We start from the raw sequence: 23,852 nt of genomic DNA, 5'->3' as shown, positions 1-23,852 counted from the left end.
TAAAGAAAAGCCCGTCCTCCAAGGGGCGGCGAAAGGGGCGCATCCTCGGCGCCGACCGCCTTGGGAGCGCGCCCGCGCGCGAAGAGTTAAAACGATAGAGCGGCGGCGGCGGCGGCGGCGGCGGCGAGGAGAGGCTCCCGGGGAACGTTCTCTGCCCATCCTTAGTTCAGGAGAGGGAGGCTGGGACAGAGCGGAGGCCCCTCGCTGCTCCCTCGCCCTCCCGGCCCGGAAGACCCAGCGCCCGGCCAGGGCTCCTTGCAGAGCGGAGGCAGCTGCGCCCGGGAAGCCGCTCCGGGAGGTCAGTTGCCAGGAGGGACCGGAGGGCTTTTCCAAGCCGCCCGGGCATCGCTCGGGGGTGTTGCAGGCAAGGGGCGGGGGGGGGGGGTCCGGGAGGGGGAGAAGGGGGGGCGGGGAGGGGCGCCCTTGACAGCCAGCCCGGCAGCTAAGCCAGATCCAGGAAGGTGGATAGCCCTGCGCCCCGCCCCCCCTCCAAGATTTTTGCAGTCCTGATCCTTTTAGGAAAGAGGGGCTGGGTGGGGAGGATGTGGCCTTTGCATTCCCGCACAAAACCTTTCTGCCGATTCCTGTCCCCCCCCCGCACAAAACCTCCCTGCCGATTCTTGTTCCCCCGCACAAAACCCCTCTGCCGATTCTTGTTCCCCCGCACAAAACCCCTCTGCCGATTCTTGTCCCCCCCCCCACAAAACCTCCCTGCCGATTCTTGTTCCCCCGCACAAATCCTCCCTGCCGATTCTTGTTCCCCCCCCGCACAAAACCTCCCTGCCGATTCTTGTTCCCCCGCACAAAACCCCTCTGCCGATTCTTGTTCCCCCGCACAAAACCTCCCTGCCGATTCTTGTTCCCCCGCACAAAACCCCTCTGCCGATTCTTGTTCCCCCGCACAAAACCTCCCTGCCGATTCTTGTTCCCCCCCACAAAACCTCCCTGCCGATTCTTGTTCCCCCCCACAAAACCTCCCTGCCGATTCTTGTTCCCCCGCACAAAACCCCTCTGCCGATTCTTGTTCCCCCCCCCACAAAACCTCCCTGCCGATTCTTGTTCCCCCCCCACAAAACCTCCCTGCCGATTCTTGTTCCCCCGCACAAAACCTCCCTGCCGATTCTTGTTCCCCCGCACAAAACCTCCCTGCCGATTCTTGTTCCCCCCAACAAAACCTCCTCCTGGTTTCCCCGAGCACCTTCCGTTTGCGAGGACGGGCCTGTGGGCCAAGCGGCAGGAGGCGACCGCGCAGGTCTCTGCCTCGATGAGCTTGCAGTGCAAAGGGGTAGGAGAGGGCAGAGGCAAGAAATGGACAAATGGACAAGAAAGCAGTCTGGGGAAATGCATTTATTTACAGTGGTACCTCTGGTTACATAGGCTTCAGGTTACAGACTCTGCTAACCCAGAAATAGTGCTTCAGGTTAAGAACTTTGCTTCAGGATGAGAACAGAAATCGTGCTGTGGCGGTGCAGTGGCAACAGGAGGCCCCATTAGCTAAAGTGGTGCTTCAGGTTAAGAACAGTTTCAGGTTAAGTACAGACCTCCGGAACAAATTAAGTACTTAACCCGAGGTACCAGTGTATTAGATTGCAATCCCAGCTGCCCCTCCCTGCCAAAGAGTTTGAGGCGGCAGCATTTATGGTCTCCCTGCCATTTTTGTCTCTGTGGAATGGTAGAATTGTAGAGTTGGAAGGGACCCCTAGGGCCATCTCGTCCAACCCCCTGCAACAACCCTGCGAGGTAGGTCGTCCCACGAAAACCCTGCGACGTAGGTTAGGCTAACAGACTGTGACTGGCTTGGGGTTACCTGGTGAGTTTCATGGCCAAGCAAGGATTTGAACCTGGGTCTTCCAGGGCCTGGTCCAGTGCTTTAACCACGATTCCACCACTGGCTCTCTTTCAGCTACATGTGTTTTGGCTTGGTTACAGTAAGGCATGAGGACTAGGAGGTAAGAGGTGTTGTCCCCCTTTGCTGCTTTCCCCCTCTTCTGGAAAGAGCCTTTCTCCACCTGAAAGGTCCTGCAATTTCAGAGCAGCCTTAGACTGACTTCAGTCTGTTATTGTTACTTTTTCCCCAAAACTGGAATCCTGTGTTATTCTGATACATAAAAGCTGAAGGGCCATAGCTCAGTGGTAAAAGTTCTGGTTTGTGTACAGAAGATCTCAGGTGGAGCTGGAATAATAATAACAATAACAACAATAATAATAATAATTTATTATTTATACCCTGCCCATCTGGGCGGCTTCCAAAAAAAATATTAAAATACTGTAATACATCAAACATTAAAAGCTTCCCTAAACAGGGCTGCCTTCAGATGTCTTCTAAAAGTCTGGTAGCTGTTGTTCTCTTTGACATCTGGTGGGAGGGCGTTCCACAGGGAGGGCACCACTACCGAGAAGGCCCTCTGCCTGGTTCTCTGTAACTTGGCTTCTCGCAGTGAGGGAACCGCCAGAAGGCCCTCGGTGCTGGACCTCAGTGTCCGGGCAGAACAATGGGGGTGGAGACGCTCCTTCAGATATACTGGACCGAGGCCGTTTAGGGCTTTAAAGGTCAGCACTAACACTTTGAATTGTGCTCGGAAACGTACTGGGAGCCAATGTAGGTCTTTCAAGACTGGTGTTATATGGTCTCGGTGGCCGCTCCCAGTCACCAGTCTAGCTGCCGCATTCTGGATTAGTTGTAGTTTCCGGGACACCTTCAAGATATCCCTGCCTGAAACCCTGGAGAGCTGCTGCCAGTCTGGGTTGACAATAATGAACCCGATGAACCGCCCCCCCCCATTCAGTAGTAAGGTAGTTCCTACGTTTCCTGGCCACATTCTCAGACCCATTGAGGAAGCGAGCGAATATTCAGGATCTGTTTATAGTTGCTGTTAATTATTATTTTTGCTATATTTATTGTTTAACATGACAACACAGTCCCTGGCTGAAAGCCTGCAGTCTAATAACCCACCTGAAAACTGGTGGGTTTGGCCAGGGGCTCTCTATGACCTTGAGGGCCCTGCACTAACCCTGCAACTTGGTCTGTAAAACGACCCAGAAATAGCAAGCGTAGAAGGAACTGGTTTGGCCACATCTTTGGCCAGGATTTTTCTCCTGTGTGTTGATGGATGGTTATTGGCTGAACGGCAATCTACCCTAGAGAAGGGCCCAGGGAAAGATGGGGCTGTGACTCACCCTTTTGTCTTCTGCCTAGCGAGGGGTGGGGGAGAGGTTGGTGGTGGTAGGAGTGGGCACCATACATTTAAAGCACATGACTTACCCCAAATAATCCTGGAAACTGCAGTTTACCCCCTTGCAGACCTGCAGTTCCCAGCACTCTTAACAGCTCCCAGAAGTCTTTGGTGGTGGTGTTATAAAAATGTTAAGGTGCACGCACATAGTAGATACACACTGTTTAAAACCAGTCCTTTACCCTTCAAAAATTAGGAAGTATTCCCGAAGAAAAACACACTTTTTACACAGAGTAATCCTGAAGCCTTCTTGGCTCATCTTGGAAAACCTCTCCCAATAGTTCTTCCCACTTGCAAATCCTTCAAATCCTGTGAATAGATAAACTTCTTGGAATGATTGGGCTTCCCCTCTGCAAAACTTGTCTGGCAAGTATTTGTTAAAAGCAAAGCTTTTTAAAGATGTCCAAAGAACATCTGGGTAGGTGTAGGTCTGAGAAATGGATTCAAGAACTAAGGTGTCTACCATTTCTACGGACTTGGCAAGCTTGATCAGGTATCTTGACAGACAGGAGATAAGCCATACTCTCAAATTTCTATTGTAAACCACCTCTAAGGCTTTCAGCTTTCAGCCGTACACAATTATTTCCCAAATATTCAATAAACGTTTTCCAATCTTCTCTAAACGTATGTTCTTCTTGTTCTCTTATTCTATATGTTGAGTCTGCAAGCTGCGCATATTCTGCCAACTTAAGTCGCCGTTCTTCTTTAGTTGGGACCTCCCTCGTTTTCCATTTTGCGGCTAACAAAACACAGGCCACAGTAGCAGCATACATAACAACCTTTTTTGACACCTGGGAATTTCAGTCTGAATTATCCCCAATTGAAAGGACTCTGGGTTTTTTTTTTGGGGGGGAAGTACTTTTGAACATTTTTTTCAATTCATTATGGATCATTCCCCAATATTCTTATACCCTTTTACAAGTCCACCATGGAATCTTTCTGTTTTGGCTAATCAGCACTGTGTTACTTTTGTTTGGAATAGTTCTACTCTTTGTACTTGTTTTTAGAATTGCGTACACCATTTTACTTGCTTTTAATTGTATGGTTATGTTGTTGTAACCCCCCAGGACCTTATGGTGAAGGGTGGGAAAGGAATCTCAGATAGAGAGAGAGAGAGAGAGAGAGAGAGAGAGAGAGAGAGAGAAATATTATTCCCAATAACATCTTTCATCTTCAAGGTTTTGGGTTATCATAGCTTTGCCTTCTGTTGCTGTGGCATAATTTGTATTTGAGAGGCATATTCAGTGAGCATAGGCAGATATTTTAGCACTTATGTGACAACACCCACCGTGTTTGCACGGCAATGTTGTAAAGCAGAATCATAGAATCATCTCATTCACACAGAGAGAAAGCAAATGGTAACAGCAATAATGACAACAACACAATCATGAATTTGAAATGTTCTTTATGTTGTGTCCTTTAGTGCTTACATGGTTTTGATGCTGATTCTGTTGAACTTCTGGTGGTATAATTTTCTTTAGGCAGTTTTATTTATTACCGTATTTTTCGCCCTATAGGACGCACCTTTCCCCCTCCAAAAATGAAGGGGAAATGTGTGTGCGTCCTATGGAGCGAATGCAGGCTTTCGCTGAAGCCTGGAGAGCGAGGGGGGTCAGTGCGCACCGACCCCTCTTGCTCTCCAGGCTTCAGGAAGCTATCCGCAAGCCTGTGGGGCCCGGTGGGAACTCCCGCCGGGCTCCCAAGGCTTGCGGATAGCAGCCTGCAGCCCGAAGCTGTTCTAGCTTTGGGATGGCTGCGTAAAGCCTCCGCAGGGCAGCGGGGTGAAGGCACCCTGCTGCCCTGTGGAGGCTACAAAGGATGTCCCCGAAGCCTCAAGCCTTTGGAGTGCAGCTGTGCTCCAAAGGCTTAAGGGATCTTTGAGGCTGGCGGTGGGGGAAAACAGCACTTCCCCCCACCGCCAGCCCCACAAGCTCAGGGGGCAGGGGCAAGGCTGCGCGCAGCCTTTGCGCTGTTCCTTGACCTGCTCTTGAACGCACCTTGCTTTTGAGGGGGAGAACAAGAAAAAAAAATTGTTTCCTGTTCCCCCCCTCCTATGGTCCGGTGCGTCCTATAGAGCGAAAAATACGGTATTTATTTCTTTATAATATTTATAACCTGCCCTTCCTCTGTACGAATACCAGGGCGGGGAACGGAACATAAAATAATAACAGCCAACCGCGTCATGAAATGGACAACAATGCGTGCTAAAATACACCAAACAAATAAGGGCCAGCTGAAAAGAGCAAGTTAAACAAATATCCACTTTAAAAAACACCCCTTAAACTTGATATGCTGTCGATTCAACCCGTTTGATTAATGTTATGCTGTAAATGTATCAAGAGCAATTTTAGGAGAATTAATCCACCACGGGAAGTATTTCAGTGCTACAATGCATTTTTAAAAATGCTGGTTTTAACCTTGTAAAATTCAAGATTTAAATTTGCCCCTTTAAGAGCTACATTTCTCCAACTTCCCAGGAGAAAGGGATTGTTTGTTAAACCACTTTGAGAACTGTAGTTCTGTGAGGGGAATAGCTGTCTCCTGACAACTCTCAGCACCCCAAACAAACTACAGCTCCCAGGATTCTTTGGGGGAAGCCAGGAGTGTTTACTGCCTTAAATGTATGGCCCAATTAATGTTTACTCGGAATTCAATCCCCCTGGGTTCAGTGGGGCTTACTCTAAGTATGTAAACCAGGGATGTTGTGGTAAGCTGTGCCTTCGGATCCCAGACTCCAACTCCCATCATCCCTGACCATTGGCTCTGCTTGCAGGGGCTGATGGGAGTTGGAGTCCGGCAACATCAAGAGGCCTCCTGGTTGGGGAAGGCCAATATATAGCATGAAACCTGCTCAACTGTTAAAAAAATTGTCTGCATTTTGCTCTTCCTTTGCCTCCTCAAGTTGAGCTGTCGTGATTAAGATTCCAGTTGCTCAGCTGATATCTCATCCAGGAGATGCACTCTGTCACGCGCCAGAAGGATTTCAAATAGAACTGCAACTCATATTTCCAGACATTTAACTTTGTTTATTTGTATTTTGTTATGATAAATGTTCATAACTGTATATATAAACCACATGTCTGAAACCCCACATAAAAAATCCTGGAACCATTTTGTACCTCCCAAACTGACCTCAAATACTTCTCTGCAAGGTCGAAGGAAAATGGAAAAGCCTCCCCATTGTCTTCTCGTTCACAAATCCTGTCTTAAGGGTATGTCTGTGTATGAATAGGTTGAACCTGTGACCTGGCTCAGGAACTAAGTATTATTCATTACAAAAGACTGGCCAGGCTCCCCAGGTAATCCAATCAAGTGACCATTAACAGGTAACCTGCCAGACGGGAGATAAACAACGCACTCAGATTTCTGTTGTAGACCGCCTTTTCTTTGATGGAGGTATGATGTATCTGGAGGGTGGTTTTGGTCTACACCCCTTCTGTGATGTATGTATGGAGGGGTGATCTGGAGCTCCAGGGCAGGGAATTGCAAAATGGATATATAAGGCCTTGTGCGCCATTGTTCGGGGTCCTCCTCATCCTCTCTCCTACGTGTGGCGGGAGCACCCTATTACAACAGTCAATAAAGACCAGGCTTACTAGCTGCTTTGCTTCTCAATTTTCTCTGGTTGGCCTCTGTTATTTTCTCCTACCGATAGAGAACCTACAAAAGGACTCTATATAGGCTCTTGGGTACCCCATAAGGGAAAAGGAGCAGGTTTTTTAAAAAAACTTATATCAACCCTATTCTGAAGCAAGAAGCGGGTTTTCTTTGTTTTCAAATGATTTATTTGTTGCTTTACTATCAAGGGTTCCTTGCCTTGCCCTTCACCGCAAGGTCCCACAGAAAGGTTATAACAATACAATCCACGGTTATAAAAACACAATTAAAAACTGCTCCAAGCAAAACACAGTACAGTTTATAGTTTCAGTAAAAGAGGGTGAACTGGAGGCTTTGCAACAAAGGAGATTGTTGGAATTGCACAATCTTGGTCACTAATGTCAGAAGAAACATTCTTACTGCAAACATTCTTACGTCCGGATTCTGTAGGACATAGGGGTTAAATCATGCGGAAAATGTCTTTAAAAAGCTCCAAAACTCAAAAATTCTTGTAGCTTTTGCTAAAAAAAGCTGCAGCAATTTTGCTTCCCCTAAAAACACAACCCAAAAAATCTCATCAGCTTTCGGGTTTTCCTTAATAAAGCTCAACAATTTCGGTGGTTTCCTAAAAAAAGTATTTGAAATATATATAATATAATAATATAATAATTTATTATTTATACCCCGCCCATCTGGCTGGGTTTCCCCAGCCACTCTGGGCAGCTCTCAACCGACTATTAAAAACACAATACAGCATTAAACATTAAAAAATTCCCTAAAGAGGGCTGCCTTCAGATGCCTTTTAAAAGTAAAACAGTTGCTTATTTCCTTGACAACCCTATCAAGGGAGAGTGAAGACGGGAAGCTTATTTTAAGATGAGGCTTGTCCTCTCCATTTCCCCATAGGTCTTTTTAATTGAATAAAAGTGACATTCCCCCACAAAATATTCTGCTGCCTGGAACATCAGGGTTCAAGAGATGGAAACTTTTAACCAATTAAAGGGTGGGTTAAAAAGAAAAAGGTTCAAATTAAGCAGTTAATTGACTGAATGTTGCTCCCTTCATTTCCACAGGGTGTTTGCTTTATTGTATTTATTTGAAAATATTTACCGTATTTTTCGTCCCATAGGATGCTTGCGCCGGGCAGCAGGCTGCTATCCACAGCGTGGGGAGTTTGCGGGGAACTCCTGCAAGGCTCCCCACGCTGCGGATGTCTTGCCCAAGGTCTCCCAGCGAGCTTCATGGCTGAGTGAGGATTCGAATCCGAGTCTCTCGAGGACTTGACTGGCACTCTGCTGGGTACCTTCACCTGTCTCTCTGACACCTGTTTGTGCTTCCTCCCTTCAGGGAGAAAATGCCAGCCGCTTCCATATGACCTTGCATTTCTCCCGAGACGAACAACAAAAATTCGCCCTGCACGCCCTGCAGAACAGCCCGTTTCACCGCGATGTAACTGCAGGCCCCAAATCCCAGGCCTTCCCAATTCCGTCGCGGCCGAGGGCAGGAGGAGGAGAAAACGTCCGGAGCGAGACAAAATGGCGGCCCAACGGAGAGATGCGTTGCCTCTGGATCTCCAGTTCCGGGCTGGGCTGGAACGAGGGGCGAATTTAGCCCTGAAAATGGAAGACGCGGAGCCGTTGGGCTTGAAGCAAGAGGTGGGATTGGAGGGGCAGGGTGCCAGCCCCAGTGCCGGCCAGACGGGGTCCGACAGGCAAGGCCCGAGATGGAGAGGACCGCAGCACATCAAACAAGAACCAGAGGACGGGATGTCGTCGCAGCAGTGGGAGGCACAATGGCAGGAGTTTCTGGGCGGGGTGCAGTCTCCTCGCTCGGGATGGGGGTCCCGACAGCTTCCGGGCACCACCTCGTGGGGGGACATGAAGGCACCCGTGGCGCATTTTGACGGGGGAGCCACGACCAGCCACCGGCCCGCGGAAGGGCACTTCATCCCCCCACCGGCCGGCTTTGACAGGACGGGGCCACCGGCCACCCGAGATCAGAGGAAAGTGAAGGAGGAGATGGAGAGCAGCGAGGACCCCGCCGGCGCCGAGACGAACCGCCAGCACTTCCGGCAGTTCCACTACCAGGAGGCCGAGGGTCCCCGCGAGGTCTGCAGCCGCCTCTGGGACCTGTGCCAGCAGTGGCTGGAGCCCGAGAGGCGCACCAAGGAGCAGATCCTGGAGCTGCTGGTGCTGGAGCAGTTCCTGACTGTCCTGCCCCCGGAGATGGAGAGCTGGGTCAAGGAATGCCGCCCTCACAATTGCGCCCAGGCGGTGGCCCTGGCAGAGGATTTCCTGCAGAGGCACCAGGAGGAGGGCACGCAGGAGCAGAAGGTGAGGAGATCCGCTTCCAGATGGGGGGGGCCACATCTGCACAAAACATTCAAAGCCCTCTTTTACCACTCGAATCACTGTGGCCTCCTCCAGAATCGCCCTGGGAACTGTAGTTTGTTCAGGGTGCTGAGTGCCGTTAGGCGACCCCATACCCCTCACAGCGCTACAGTTCCCAAAGTTCTCTGGGGAATCATAGAATCCTAGAGTTGGAAGAGACCACAAGGGCCATCGAGTCCAACCCCCTGCCAAGCAGGAAACACCATCAGAGCACTCCTGACATATGGTTGTCAAGCCTCTGCTTAAAGACCTCCAAAGTAGGAGACTCCACCACACTCCTTGGCAGCAAATTCCACTGTCGAACAGCTCTTACTGTCAGGAAGTTCTTCCTAATGTTTAGGTGGAATCTTCTTTCTTGTAGTTTGGATCCATTGCTCCGTGTCCGCTTCTCCGGAGCAGCAGAAAACAACCTTTCTCCCTCCTCTATGTGACATCCTTTTATATATTTGAACATGGCTATCATATCACCCCTTAACCTCCTCTTCTCCAGGCTAAACATGCCCAGCTCCCTTAGCCATTCCTCATAAGGCATCGTTTCCAGGCCTTGGACCATTTTGGTTGCCCTCCTCTGGACACGTTCCAGTTTGTCAGTGTCCTTCTGACAAACTGGGAATTGTAGCTTTGTGCGTGTGTGTCTCCTAACAACTCTCAGCACCCTTAAGCAACACTGGTTGTCATTTTCTGTTTTAAAGCGCCGGGCGAAAACTTTCCGTTTTACCTCAGTCCCTTGGTTTGAAAGGTTTTTAAGTATTTGTGGCCTCTTTTAGTAGGGAAGGGTCTGTAAGACCTGTCTTTTACTTGTGCAGATGTGGGTTTTTAAGGTTCGGCTGTGTTTTATCGTAATTGGTGTTAGCATTTCTGTTGCGCCTGTAAGTCACGGAGCCATTTCCGCGAGGAAAGCGACTAAATGACAACAACAAACAAACTACAGTTCCCTTTGGGGGAAGCAGGACCATCCTAGACATTTTGCTGCCCAAAGTTAATTTAATTTTTTTAAAAAAATAATAGAAGAAGAAGAAGAGTTTGGATTTGACATCCCGCCTTTCACTCCCTTTAAGGAGTCTCAAAGCGGCTAACATTCTCCTTTCCCTTCCTCCCCCACAACAAACACTCTGTGAGGTGAGTGGGGCTGAGAGACTTCAGAGAAGTGTGACTGGCCCAAGGTCACCCAGCAGCTGCATGTGGAGGAGCGGGGAAGCAAACCCGGTTCTCCAGATTACAAGACTACTGCTCTTAACCACTACACCACACTGGCTCTCATAGTTAAATTGATAATTAATGGTTTCGAGTTAACTGTGGGCCTTAGGGTGAGCATGGTTTCTGATTGTACTAAATTGCTCGTGTTAATGAGAACGAAAAGGGATTGTGGAGGTGTCTAATCTCTTCAAACTGAGTGAATGGGCAATAAAATGTCAAATGCAATTCAGTGCAAACTATATATACGCATTGGGGCAAAATGTTGTTGTTGTTGTTGTTACAGTTTATTACCTGCCCCTCTCCTTAAGGTCCCAGGGTGGCTTACAACAAGTAAAACACACCATTAATATTGAAACACAAGATTGCACAACACTAGAAACCCGTTTAAAGCAACTTAGAATTACAGAAATACAAAATACAAAAATAAGGATGCTGACCGGGAACTGACCAGGAGCATTTACAGTAAATAGCTCGACGAAGGGTGCGGCAGCTGTGGGGAAAGGAAAATTCCACGTAAGGGATCATGAGGAGAAATTGGAAATAAAACTGCCGCTCTCATGACACTGTTAAACAAATCCATGGCAGTTCTGGTCTCCTCACCTCAAAAAGGATATTGTAGGTCCAGAATAGGGAAACTGAAATGATGAAGGCGATGGAGCAAAGATTTTGAGGAAAGGGTACAAGGTTTGGGGTTTAGAGAAAAGGTGGCAAGTAATAGGAGACATAGTAAAGGTGTAAAAACTTATTCATGGTGTGAAGAATGTGGATGGGGAGATGGGGAGACACGCACATGCCCCAGCCAGTAGCACTAGCCCTTGTAGGTCAGGCATGTCCAACTGGACGTCTGTGGTAGATAGTGGTAGATCTCGGCTACCCTAAAAAAAGCTCAATAACTTTGACCTGATCCGACCTGATCACTGCCAGTTTTTAATTGTGTGAGTACCGGATTTTTTGCTCTATAGGACGCACCGGACGGAGCCCTCTGTCTCGCTGTTCTGGCTTGGGAACAGTCTTTCTAGCCTCTGCAGGGCAGCGGGGTGAAGGCACCCTGCTGCCCTGCAGAGGCTTTGCGCAGCTAACCCCAAGCTAGAGCAGCGAGACGGAGCGATGTGCAGTGCTCCGTCTCCCTGTTCTGGCTTTGGGCTTAGCGGCGCAGCCTGCATTCGCTGTACAGGACACACACACATTTCCCCTTAATTTTTGGAGGGGAAAAAGTGTGTCCTATAGAGCGAAAAATACGGTAGATTGCAGTCTCTTGGGAGTTGGCCACCCCTGCCGTTGGTGGACCATGAAGCTAAAGAAAGTCGTTCTTCACACAGTGAATTTGCTGCCCCAAAGGCAGCAATGGCCTGGGAATAATTCGGCCACTTTCTTGTTGCGGCACTCTCCCTCCATCTGGGCTCCATCTGGGGAGGAAGGGTGGGGTATAAATTCACGAAATAGTAACGATCTCAACAAAGCAAAATAAAATGCTCGCTGCTATTTTCAGGGCCCAGGGATGTTCCATGTGGTGACCGTAAATTTCCCCGACGCTGAGCACGCGGCGAGCAGGAGCGCAGAAAGGCAGCTTGGGAGGCCCGTCAAGGAGGAAGTCGAAGAAGACGGCCACTCCGTGGGTAAGGGATTCTCCTGACCGAGGAGCAAAGTGGCTCACCTGTAGCATGTCAGATGCTCCTGGAGCACAGCTCCCGTCATCCCTGAACAACAGGCAGGCTGGCTGGGGGCTGAGAGGAGTTGGAGTCCCGGAATGAGGAACCCAATGTCTTCCAGGCACTGCTGGACTACAGCTTCCGTAATCTCTTTTTTTTTTTAATAAAATTTTTTATTGGTTTTACAAAATTTTTTAAAACAAACAAACATATAAAGAGACATACAAACACGTATAATTTCATAACATTTTTTCATAAACTTCTTTTCTCGGACTCCCCCATACCTCCCCTTTCTGCATCCCAATGTCCAGAATTTTTTAGCAACTTCTAAATATTCCTGTCCAACCTCTGTCGTCTTAACCTTTTCTTTAATCTAGTCCTATATTGCTGTAACCCTTTCTTTCTCAAAACCTCAACATTCTAGCATTCTTCAAGTTTATAATAGTCCTTGAGGTAAATTTTAAATTTCTTCCATTCTTCTTCCGCCGTCTCTTTTCCCTGGTCACGGATTCTGCCAGTCATCTCGGCCAATGACATATAGTCCATCACTTTCATCTGCCATTCTTCCAGAGTGGGTAGATCTTGTGTCTTCCAATACTTTGCGATGAGTATTCTTGCTGCTGTTGTTGCGTACATAAAGAAAGTTCTGTCTTTCTTTGACACCAATTGGCCGACAATGCCCAAGAGAAAGGCCTCTGGTTTCTTAGGGAAAGTACATTTAAGTACCTTTTTCATTTCATTATATATCATTTCCCAGAAAGCCTTAATCTTCGGGCATGTCCACCAAAGATGGTAGAAAGTACCTTCAGTTTCTCTACACAGCTTCCGTAATCTCTGGCCATCTGAAGTGCCGCTGTTAAGCCATTCCTGCTGTGTAGATTTGCAGAGTCGGAAGGGCCTTCAAGGGCCATCTAGTCCAACCCCTTGTGATGCAGGAATCTTTTGCACAACATGAGACTCGAACCCATGACTCCGGGATTAAGAGTCTCAGGCTTTGCCGACTGAGCTAACCCAGCAGCTGCATATGTGTGTGTCAAAACTCAGGAGTCTTGAGACCTGGTTTATACCAAACGTGCAGGTGGGTTGTATGTTTATTTCGGAGCAAACACTTCGAGCTACAGAGGGGTTCAGATGGACACGTTTTTCCCATTTGTACATCGTTCATGCCTGTCGGGGATTAGCCCTGCCCAGACCTTGACCCTTAAGAAGATGCAGATCTCCACACTGCCATGAGAAGCCATTGGATTTAGACCTCGCTGCACCCAGTGATGGATACTGGGGTCTCCAATTTCAGCAGCGCCCAAATTCAGTGCTCCCCTAAAAGGGTAACAGGGCTTAGTGAGTGGGGAGAGTCTGTGGCAGAGAGAAGCCTGGAATCAGAGGCAGAAGCTGAACTGGAGGAAGAGGGAGGCCAAGAGGCAGTGATGGGCCAGGCTGGTGGAGGGTCACAGGTGTCTCCCCATCCTGCTGCAAAAAGCTTCCCTTCCCCCTGGTCTCCCAGAACCAGGGGAGGCATGAAGCAGGGGAAGCAAAGGCAGGCACAGTCTCTGATTGCTTAGAGAGAACCCTGGAGAGGAGGCACAGACGTTTAGCCTCGGCAACTGCTCCACGGGGCCAAGACCTGAGTTGCTGTGCTGATTAGGCCCGACACTCATGTGTGGATCCTGTTTTGCTAATAAAGGGTTTTGCTAATGTAGGGACGCGGGTGGCGTTATGGTCTAAACCACTCAGCCTCTTGGGCTTGCCGATTAGAAGGTCAGCGGTTCAAATGGGTAAGCTCTCGTTTCCCTGTACCGGCTTCTGCCAACCTAGGAGTTTGGAAGCATGCTAGTGCAAGTAGATAAATAGGTACCACTGCGGCGGGAAGGTAAACAGTGTTTCCATGCGCCCTGGCTTCCGTCACAGTGTTCCATTGCACCAGAAGCGGTTTAGTCATGACCTGTGGACAAACGCCGGCTCCCTCAGCCTGAAAGCGAGATGATCTTTGCACCCCATACAGTGGTACCTTGGGGTAAGAACTTAATTCGTTCCAGAGGTCTGTTCTTAATCTGAAACTGTTCTTAACCCGAAGCACCACTTTAGCTAATGGGGCCTCCCGCTGCCGCCGCACTGCCAGAGCACGATTTCTGTTCTCATCCTGAAGCAAAGTTCTTAACCCGAGGTACTATTTCTGGGTTAGCGAAGTCTGTAACCTGAAGCATCTGTAACCCGAGGTACCACTGTAGTTGCCTTTGGCTGAACGTAACTGTCCAGGGGTCCTCAGTGTGATTTACTGCTGACTCGCTCCTGTCAGACCCCGAGGGACATCTGGTCCAACCCCCTACGACGCCTGCTTTCTGCAGGGGTACACAAATCTAACTTGTGTTCGGATTCTCTTTTTTTCTTCCAGCAGATGATGGGCAAATCAACGAGAATGAGGCGAACAGGTGGAAAACCCTTCAGGGAGCTGAATCTCACGGGCTCTCGGCAGATGGGACGGAATCCGCCGGCCGTTTCCGTGAAATGGAAGAGAGCTACAAGGGTCAGAGCGGGCCCGAGGGGCATCACGAGAACGGCCCAGAAGGGGCCACCACGGAAGGGACCCCGCCGGGAGAGAAGCAGTCGCTGTGCTCCAACTGCGGGGGGAGTTTCAACCCCAGCTCGGGGTTCCTCGGGCCGGAGGGCTTCCCTCCGGGGGCCAACCCCTACAAGTGCTCCGTGTGCGAGAAGAGCTTCTGCCAGGTGGCCAAGCTGATCGCCCACGAGCGCCTGCACACGGGCGACTGGCCCTACAAGTGCTCGTTCTGCGGGAAGAGCTTCAACCGCAGCTCGGACGTCTCCCGGCACGAGAGGATCCACACGGGCGAGAAGCCCTTCAAGTGCGCCACGTGCGAGAAGTGCTTCAGCCAGAGGTCCAAGCTGATCGTGCACGAGCGCTTCCACACGGGCGACAAGCCCCACACGTGTTCCTACTGCGGCCGCAGCTTCCACCAGAGGTCGGACCTGGTCAAGCACGAGAGGATCCACACGGGCGAGAAGCCCTACAAGTGCTCCGACTGCGGCGGCAGCTTCCACCGCAGCTCGGACCTGGTGAAGCACAAGTGGATCCACACGGGCGAGAGGCCCTACAAGTGCTCCACATGCGAGAAGAGCTTCCGCCAGCGCTCCGCCCTCCTCTACCACGAGAGGACGCACACGGGCGAGAAGCCCTACACCTGCACCGCCTGCGGCAAGGGCTTCAGCTGCAAGGCGCACCTCGTGCTCCACAAACGGACCCACACCGGCGAGAAGCCCTACAAGTGCAACTTCTGCGGGAAGAGCTTCACCACCAGCTCGTACTTCGTGAAGCATCAGAGGATGCACCTAGGGCAGGAAGCCTTGCCCGTGCTCTGAGCTGCTCTCGGAAGACTTCCCCAGAGCAGAAGCAGGAGGACCACCGTGGGACGTGTCTCTCAACGGGGCTGGACCAAGGATCAGGCCGCAGGTGGGAAGCTTCGTCTTTGAATGCTGTCACCGTTCGTTTATTTTTTAAGGACACCACCCCGTGTGTAGAAAGCTAGCATCTCAGGGCCTTTCCCCTGACATGCTAGGTTTCTTACATGCAAGAATTGAAAGAGAGATAGAGGAGCAGTCAAGTGTTCCATCCTCTACCTGCAATCAGAAATGGTGCAGGAAAGCTGCTGGTTGCGAAGACTGGATTTTATGTTTTGCGAGAGGCGAGAGATTATTTGAGGCTAGGCAAGGTGGGGGGAACCGCCGAAGCCTTGCCGCTCGTGGGGAAATTAGCCGCATTTGCTTTCCTGAGGAGCAGAGAATATAAATAAAAGCACATGCCTCATTGAGCGGACTCGTTTCATAAAGACAGTGGAGAGAGGGAGAAACGCTACTCAGTTTCCCCAGGATATGAGGTTGAATTTCAAAGTATGATCCGTTAGCAAGTGGCGTAGGAGAGACACCTACCCCCACCCCGCTTGAGAGCTGCTGCCAGTTAACACCATCAAGCAAGACGGAGCAGGTGTAAAGCAGAACCCTGATAAATTATTTGCCGACCACCTGAAAGCCCAGGCAGTGTACAGAACGCAGAAGAGACCCTGCCCCAAGCAGGCATGCCGTCTTATGTAGGCAAAAGAAACACTATACCAAAACGAACATCCAGATTGGAGGGACAGAAAGAAAAGGAGGATCTTGGAATTTAAACCTAACTTTAAAGGCAATTCCGATAGGTTCAGGACTGGCAAAAAAAAAGGAGACACTTACCTTCACGCAGGAAATCGTGAACGTGTAACGGAACCAGCTGTCGAAAAGAGGCGGTGACGCTTAGATGGATTTTTAAAAAGAATGAAAAAGATCAGATGGATTCATGGAGGTCAAGTCTGCCGATGAAGGCGACATCCGGAACCTCCATTTTCAGTTGCCGTATACCAGATGCTGGAGACAAACCCCTGGGGGTGGGGAGGCCGTGTTTCCCGCCCGACTTGCTGAGCCTCCCAAAGACGCCAAATGGGTTTCTTAGGGACTGATCTGGAAATGAGCCCAAAAGCTTTAACACTCAGGACTTAGCCCCAAGGTTCTCCTGGGCTTGTTGCGCCCTGTTCTTGGGGGAGAGTTGCAACCCGTAAACGTGTAAATAAGGTGTTGGCGTGCGCCCCTTCTTTCCCTGCAGCTCAGAAGCAAAAGGCAGCGCTTGTGCGCTTCCTGGAAGTGTCCGATTGGCTGCTTTGGGGAACAGGACTCTGGGAGAGATGGGTCTGACTGGTAGCTTCCCCTTCTGCTCTGGCTAGAGAGAAATTTGAGGGGGGGGCGAGAGGGCTTTTGTGAGCCACGAGCCTCCAGGTCCCAAAGCAGTCTACCTCTAAAAACCAGCAGTTGCGGGGTGGGAGGGGAACAGCGAGGAAGGGCTGCTGCTTCTGGTCTTGGTTGGCCACAGCAGGACAGGGTGGATCTTTGGCGTAATCCCACAGGGCTCCTAAGTTTTCTCCCTCCTGGTGTTGGACACACAGTTTCAAGTGCACGTCCCCTACGTTACGGGCTGTGTCAGGGGTAAGGAACCTTTTCCAGCCTCACGTTCCTTTCTAGGCAACCTTCTGGGCCCCACCTGCCAGTGGTGGGCGAGGCCAGAAGCAAATGAGGCCGGAGCGGCAAATTCACATTTTTCCCTTTGTACAAGAGGCTAGTTTCTCCACACCTCCACAGACCCTTCTCCTGCTCCCTCTCCAGAGGCAGTTTGGGGATGATGTTCCCTGTCCAGCAGAAACTCTCCAGAAGGGTGTGGAGTGAGGCTGGTGTCAGTCTAGAGAGACTCCCAAGGGCCACATAATGAGGCCTCAGGGGCCACATTGATCCCCCTTTCCCTGCACCCAGACTCCTGCTTGTCATCCCTGGGATATGGGACTTGGCCCCGAATCCTAAAAGGGAGGAGAGGTCTTCCTATCTGAGCTGCACCATACATTTGGAGAACATGGCTTCCTTCCCCAAAAAATCTTGGGAGCTAGTTTGTTAAGGGTGCTGGGAATTATAGCTCCGTGCGCTTTAAATATCCAGTATGGCTATTGCCTTTATCTCAGCTTGCAAAGATCCTGCCACTGTTTATCCTGGGGGAGAGTCCTTTTACAGTGCAATCCTACATCATGTCTACTCAGAAGTAAGTCTCAGGCCCCAGCTGCACCATACATTGGAGACTCTGTGATGCCACTTTTAAGCAGTTGGGGATTTTCCCTAAGATATCCTGGGAACTGTAGCTCATTAAGGGTGCTAAGAGTTAAGGCAGTCAATGGATTGAGTTTGAATCCTGACAAACTGTTTTTGTGGGATGGGGTGGGTGGGGGGATTCCTTGGTCCTGAATAGGGTGACTGTCCCCCTGAAGGACCAGGTGCGCAGCCTGGGAGTCGTTTTGGACACGCAGCTGTCCATGGAGACGCAGGTCAGTTCTTTGTCCAGGGCAATTGTCTACCAGCTTCATCTGGTACACAGGCTGAGACCCTCCCTGCCCGCAGACTGTCTTGCCAGAGTGGTGCACGCTCTGGTTATCTCCCGCTTGGACTACTGCAATGTGCTCTACGTGGGGCTACCTTTGAAGGAAACTGCAACTAATCCAGAATGCGGCAGCTAGACTGGTGATTGGGAGCAGACCATATAACAGTGGTCCTGAAAGGCCTACATTGGCTCCCAGTATGTTTCCAAGTACAATTCAAAGTGTTGATGCTGACCTTTAATGCCCTAAACAGCCTCAGCCCAGTATACCTGAAATAGCGTCTCCACCCCTATCGTTCAGCCCAGACACTGAGGTCCACCTATGAGGGCCTTCTGGTGGTTCCCTCACTTTGAGAAATGAAGTTATAGGGAACCAGGCAGAGGGCCTTCTCAGTAGTGGTGTCCACCCTGTGGAACTATTTCCGTGTGGAAATAAACAGCTAATCCCCATGGCAGGGTGAGCGCCCGTTGCTCAGTCCCAGCTCCTGCCAACCTAGCAGTTTGAAAGCACGTCAAAGTGCAAGTAGATAAAAAGGTACCACTCCGGCAGGGAGGGGAAATAGCGTTTCCATGTGCTGCTCTGCTTCGCCAGAAGCGTCTTAGTCATGCTGGCCACATGACCTGGAAGCTGTCTGCGGACAAACGCCGGCTCCCTTGGCCTGTAGAGCGAGATGAGCGCGCAACCCCCGAGTCATCCATGACTGGACTTAACGGTCAGGGGTAGCTTTACCTTTACCTTTAAGACGGCAGCTCTGTATAGGGAAGTTTTTAATGTTTGGTGTTTCACTGTGCCTGGAAGCTTCCCAGAGTGGCATATAAATTATAAATTATAATAATTATTAGGAGACACCTCCCCCCTCACACTATCCCCCTCACCGAGCAACATTTCCCATGATTCTTTGGGGGAAGCCATGACTGCCTCAGGTGGCATGATACTGCTTTCAATATACAGTGGTACCTTGGTTTAAGAACAGCTTACAGTATTTTATGAAAAACTTGGATTAAGAATGCTGCAAACCCGGAAGTAGGTGTTTTGGTGCAAACTTTGCCTCGGAAGCAGAACATGTTCCGCTTCCTGTTGCGTGTGTTCCATTTGTAAATTGAGTCCCTCGCTGCTATGGGAAAGCACGCCTTGGTTTAAGAACGCTCTGGTTTAAGAACGGACTTCCGGAACAGATTCAGTTTGTAAACCAAGGTACCACTGTATAGGGCAGATGGCACCTGAGTCTCCAGGCTGCTGGTTCTTAACACTAAACATGTATACGAATCATAGCATTGCTCCGAAAAGTCATTTCATGTGATCCTGAATGCCTTTCCTTTGCCGAATTGTCTGTTTAAAAGGCCACGGTAGGTGGGTGATGTATTGTCTAAACGGAATATGTACGTGTCTTTATATTTTGTTTAGTTTTTTCTTTGCAAATATGCATGGGTAAAAAAAAAATTTTTTTTACTGTCCTTGTGGTTTAGGATGCTATGTTTGTATGCCTGTATATAGTATATGCCTGTGCACTTATGTATGCCTTGACGGACTCCGTATGTGTTAAATTGTCAACAGTGCCATTCAGGTACCCGTGATTTCTTCACCTGCGGCTATGCAACTCTGGAAAGTTCATTTGCAGCGTTCTCCATTCCACCACGCCCCTGACTTTGCCAAAGAACTCTTTGCCTTACTCTGGACTTTGCAACTTGTCTGCAAAAGTTACTTGTCCTCATCAGAGGAAGAAATAATAAGCTGTCCAAGCAGGCTTGTGTTAGCCGCACAGTACCAATGGCCTAGATTGTGGGGGTTTTTTGGAGGGGAATCTCTTCTAATTTTACAAAAGCTTCCCAGTCTATTTGCCCCAGGCAAGTAGTTATTTCTTTATCCTTCCTTAGTTGACGCCCTATTGAATTTTGCTCACGTACTTTGGGCTATGAACTCTGTCTGGCTCAGAGGGGATTCTGCAGTCACTCCACCAGGAACCATTTTCTGGCGCCCAAAATATATTTATGTGCAATGCATGAATACCTCTGTAGATTTCCTGCATCTTTTGGCTGTGTGTGTGCTATTTTATTTTAGCAGCTGGTCCCTGTAAAGGATGCCCTTGTTTAATGGATATCCATCAACGCTTCTTTCCAGGAGAGAAAATCTGGACCTTTTCCTGTTCTTGGTTTGATATCAATGCTTTATATTGCATTGCCTTCTTAACGAAACCGATGCCATCTTGTTTTGCACCAAGAGATTCCATTTTGAGGCCGCAAAGTTCTCTTTACAAATGGAGGCCATCGGTTTTAGGGAAGGGATCAGCCGTTGCTTCTCCAAGCCTTAAGTCGCTTTCAGTTTGATTTCCGGCGGGTCGAATCCTGGCAGAACAATGGCACAAGAGCTGCCACACACCTGTTGTCCGGCTGATCTTCATTACCTTTATTTTTAATCCCACTTCCCCACCCCAAGAAAGAAAAATATATGCTTGGTGTTACTGCAGATCTGCATGATTAATTAAGCCATTGAACTCACGGGAGGGGAGGGATTTTCTCGGGGTTTTCTAAATGCCATGGGGGCATTGATGCCATGTGGCCCCCAGCCACGGATGCTTTAGCTGAGATTCCTGCCTTGCAGCAGGTTGGACTAGATGATCATTGTGAGTCCCTTCCAACTCTACAATTCCGTGATTCTATGATCGCAGGCACCTGCCCAGCTGGAGTTTATTGACCTTAAGCGATGGTGTTTGGGATTCTTCGTCTGGCTCTTCTATGGCGGGACTTTGTCTGTGAAACGCATGCAGTGTGGACAGCCCGTCTCTGCTTTCCGACTCGAGTGGTAAATTACACTCCAAAGATCCGATACCATGCCGTCTCTGGCTGGGAACAACCGAAGGCAGCGCTAGGTAGTGGTTTTAGTGTTGATGATTATCGTCTCGTCTGCCAGTTGTGTGTGCCTGATATGCTGTATTTCTTAAATAAATATTCTTTTGATTTAATAATGCTAGAGAGTTTTTGTCCCGGGTGTTCAGGGGCTCTGCCCCAGGTCTCTCTATAAGACCAGTGTGGTGTAGTGGTTAAGAGCGGTAGTCACGTAATCTGGGTAACCGGGTTCGCGGCTCCGCTCCTCCACCTGCAGCTGCTGGGTGACCTTGGGCCAGTCACACTTCTGTGAAGTCTCTCAGCCCCATTCACCTCACAGAGTGTTTGTTGTCGGGGAGGAAGGGAAAGGAGATTGTTAGCCGCTTTGAGACTCCTGAAGGGGAGTGAAAGGCGGGATATCAAATCCAAACTCTTCTTCTTCTTCTACTAGAGACATCTGCTACATTACATTGATATCTTGCCTTTTCTCCAGTGAGGTCCTCGCAGCAGCAGCAGCAACAACAACAACCCTGTGAGGTAGGTTAGGCTGAGAGTGAGTGACAGGCCCAAGGTTACCCAGTGAGCTTCCTGACTGAGTGGGGATTCGAACCCTAGTCTCCCAGGTCCTAGTCCTGCACTCTAACCACTGTACCACACTGGCTTTTTAATGCAGCATTTGTCCCAATTAACTTGCAAGCTTATGCAGTGGTGCTGTTTTCCTGCAAGGTCATCATTGCAGAAAAACAGTGCATTGGGGGTGGGTTTATACAGCACCATTTGCACATCGTTCCGTTTTATTAATTGTTCTGTGTTATTGCTCTATTGCCATCTGAAGGGGCCCTCTTGCGCCAGAAGCAACAGTGGAGTCTTATGGACCCTCCAAGTGTCCGTATTTTCCAGGGACGGACCTGGATTTACAGAAGACGTCCCAGTTTTGGATTTGATCCCAGAATGTTCCGCTTTTCCTTGGGACGTCCCTCTTTTCGTCAGAGAAATGTTGGAGGGTACGGAGTTATGCGACCCCGGAGCCCAGGAGATAAGTAACTATACAACCTTTAGAAGACATCTGAAGGAGCCCTGTATCAGGAAGTTTTTTAATGTTTAATGTTTTATTATGTTTTATATATGTTAGAAGCTGCTCAGAGTGGCTGAGGCATCCCAGTCAGATGAGCGGGGCATAAATATTATTATTATTATTATTATTATTATTATTATTAGAATAGGGCACCCCTATTTTCATCAGAGTAATGTTGGAGGGTATGCCACCCCCTCGGGCCCAGCCAGGTGTCCCTGTTTTTTATCAGCCAAGGGGGCAAGGGTTCAGAGACATAAGCTATTTAGGAAAGCTCAGTTGGTAGAGCATGAGATTCTTAAATCCCAGGGTCATGGGTTCTAATGCCATTGCCTTGATGATCCTCGTGGTCCCTTCCAACTTTACAATTCTATGAGTCTCTCTTCTTCTTTTTTACAAGTTCTGCTTCACAATGTAGAGCCTTCAATGCAGTGTACTAGAAAATTAAACACAAACAATTGGGAAACACTGCCCTGCGAGTGCTCCAATTGGAGAACAGTCTTTACCAAAGGTGTCATGGGCTTTGAAGACATTCAAACTCAGGACCCAAGGGAGAAATGCACTAAGAGGAAGGCACGCTAGGCAAATCCACACGATGATTAACTCCCGCCCGGAAACCTCGGGTTAAGTACTTAATTCATTCTGGAGGTCCGTTCTTATCCTGAAGCACCACTTTAGCTAATGGGGCCTCCATCAAATATTAAAACTTCCCTAAACAGGGCTGCCTTCAGATGTCTCCTAAAAGTCTGGTAGTTGTTTATTTCCTTGACTTCTGATGGGAGGGTGTTCCACAGGGTGGGCACCACTACCGAGAAGGCCCTCTGCCTGGTTTCCTGTAACCTCACTTCTCGCAGTGAGGGACCCACCAGAAGGCCCTCGGAGCTGGACCTCAGTGTCCGGGTAGAACGATGGGGGTGGAGACGCTCCTTCAGATATACTGGACCGAAGCCGTTTAGGACTTAGACCTAGCCAATCTAGGTCTTTCAAGACAGGTGTTATGTGGTCTCGGCAGCCTTTCCCAGTCACCAGTCTAGCTGCCACTTTCTGGATTAGTTGTAGTTTCTGGGTCACCTTCACAGGTAGCCCCACATAGAACACATTTCAGTAGTCCAAGCGGGAGATAATGTCAGTATCTCAGCTCGCAGTCAGAGGTAACTGGCCCCCCCGGGCAACCGACTGAGATACTTGTTGACCTTCCCGTCTGCATCTCCCGGCAGGCAAGGTCATAAATTGGCGATCCTCCTCAGACGTGAGGAGAACACACCCTCCTCCTTCTCCCTCCCTGCATTCCCCCAGGGAGGGGAAGAAAGACAGACAGGAGTCCTATTTACATGTCTTTATTCCTGTCATTTCAGCAGTACAGAGAAACGTGTCTGTACCCTCCAGACTCCGGCAGTAGAGTCACAACTCCACCCCTATACTTCCAGTACAGGTCAGATGACACTCTGAGCTAACATCCGGTGCTCAGTACAGAGAAAAGACTGCCCCCTTTCTCCACTAGTACAGTTCCAGACAACAACATCCTGTTTTGCATTCCAGCCACCTGCAGCTGGCTTTTGCATTGCTGCTTTTTCCTGACAGATAACTAGAGCATGCACCACTCTGGTGAGACAGTCCATGGGCAGATAGGGTCTCAGCCTGCGTACCAGATGGAGCTGGTAGACAGCTGCCCTGGACACAGAATTGACCTGCGCCTCCATGGACAGCTGTGAGTCCAGAATGACTCCCAGGCTGCGCACCTGGTCCTTCAGGGGCACAGTTACCCCATTCAGGACCAGGGAGTCCCCCACACCCGCCCGCCCCCTGTCCCCCCAAAACAGTACTTCTGTCTTGTCAGGACTCAACCTCAATCTGTTATCCGCCATCCATCCTCCAACCTCCTCCAGACACTCACACAGGACCTTCACTGGTTCTGATTTGAAAGAGAGGTCGAGCTGGGTG

The 23,852-nt window shown here is 49.5% G+C and overlaps 1 protein-coding gene and 1 long non-coding RNA gene across 3 annotated transcripts in view; one reads left to right on the top strand and one right to left on the bottom strand.

The window, feature by feature from the left end:
* Window positions 1-131: 131 nt before the first annotated feature.
* LOC309524773 (uncharacterized protein) lies at window positions 132-20,979 on the top strand. 2 transcript variants are annotated; one of them, XM_082209802.1, is made up of 4 exons: window positions 132-298; window positions 8,178-9,163; window positions 11,907-12,033; window positions 14,459-20,979. In XM_082209802.1, the coding sequence occupies exons 2-4, from the start codon at window positions 8,366-8,368 to the stop codon at window positions 15,436-15,438; spliced, it is 1,905 nt and encodes a 634-aa protein (XP_082065928.1). In that variant the 5' UTR covers window positions 132-298; window positions 8,178-8,365; the 3' UTR covers window positions 15,439-20,979. The 2 variants fall into 2 exon arrangements, with proteins under 2 accessions (XP_082065928.1, XP_082065927.1); XM_082209801.1 differs by having other exon boundaries at window positions 14,456-20,979.
* Window positions 20,980-21,982: 1,003 nt separating this feature from the next.
* The window catches only part of LOC309525422, a 35,876-nt gene continuing 34,006 nt past the window's right edge, over window positions 21,983-23,852 (bottom strand). Inside the window, exon 3 of the long non-coding RNA XR_014216260.1 lies at window positions 21,983-22,347. This is a non-coding gene — a long non-coding RNA (uncharacterized lncRNA). The remainder of the gene's footprint in view (window positions 22,348-23,852) is intronic.

The sequence above is a fragment of the Podarcis vaucheri genome, assembly GCF_965113315.1.
Source record: "Podarcis vaucheri genome assembly, chromosome: 2".
In the NCBI taxonomy this organism is placed as follows: domain Eukaryota; kingdom Metazoa; phylum Chordata; class Lepidosauria; order Squamata; family Lacertidae; genus Podarcis; species Podarcis vaucheri.
Note: the sequence above shows the minus strand (reverse complement) of the source record. Positions and strands in the feature narration are given on the sequence as shown.

Bases quoted from the DNA above. Each gene is read 5' to 3' on its own strand.
- LOC309524773 (XM_082209801.1), top strand. From the start codon at position 8,366: ATGGCGGCCCAACGGAGAGATGCGTTGCCTCTGGATCTCCAGTTCCGG. The intron at 9,164-11,906 runs GTGAGGAGATCC...TGCTATTTTCAG, and splicing joins AGGGCACGCAGGAGCAGAAG to GGCCCAGGGATGTTCCATGT. The intron at 12,034-14,455 runs GTAAGGGATTCT...TTTTTCTTCCAG, and splicing joins AGAAGACGGCCACTCCGTGG to CAGATGATGGGCAAATCAAC.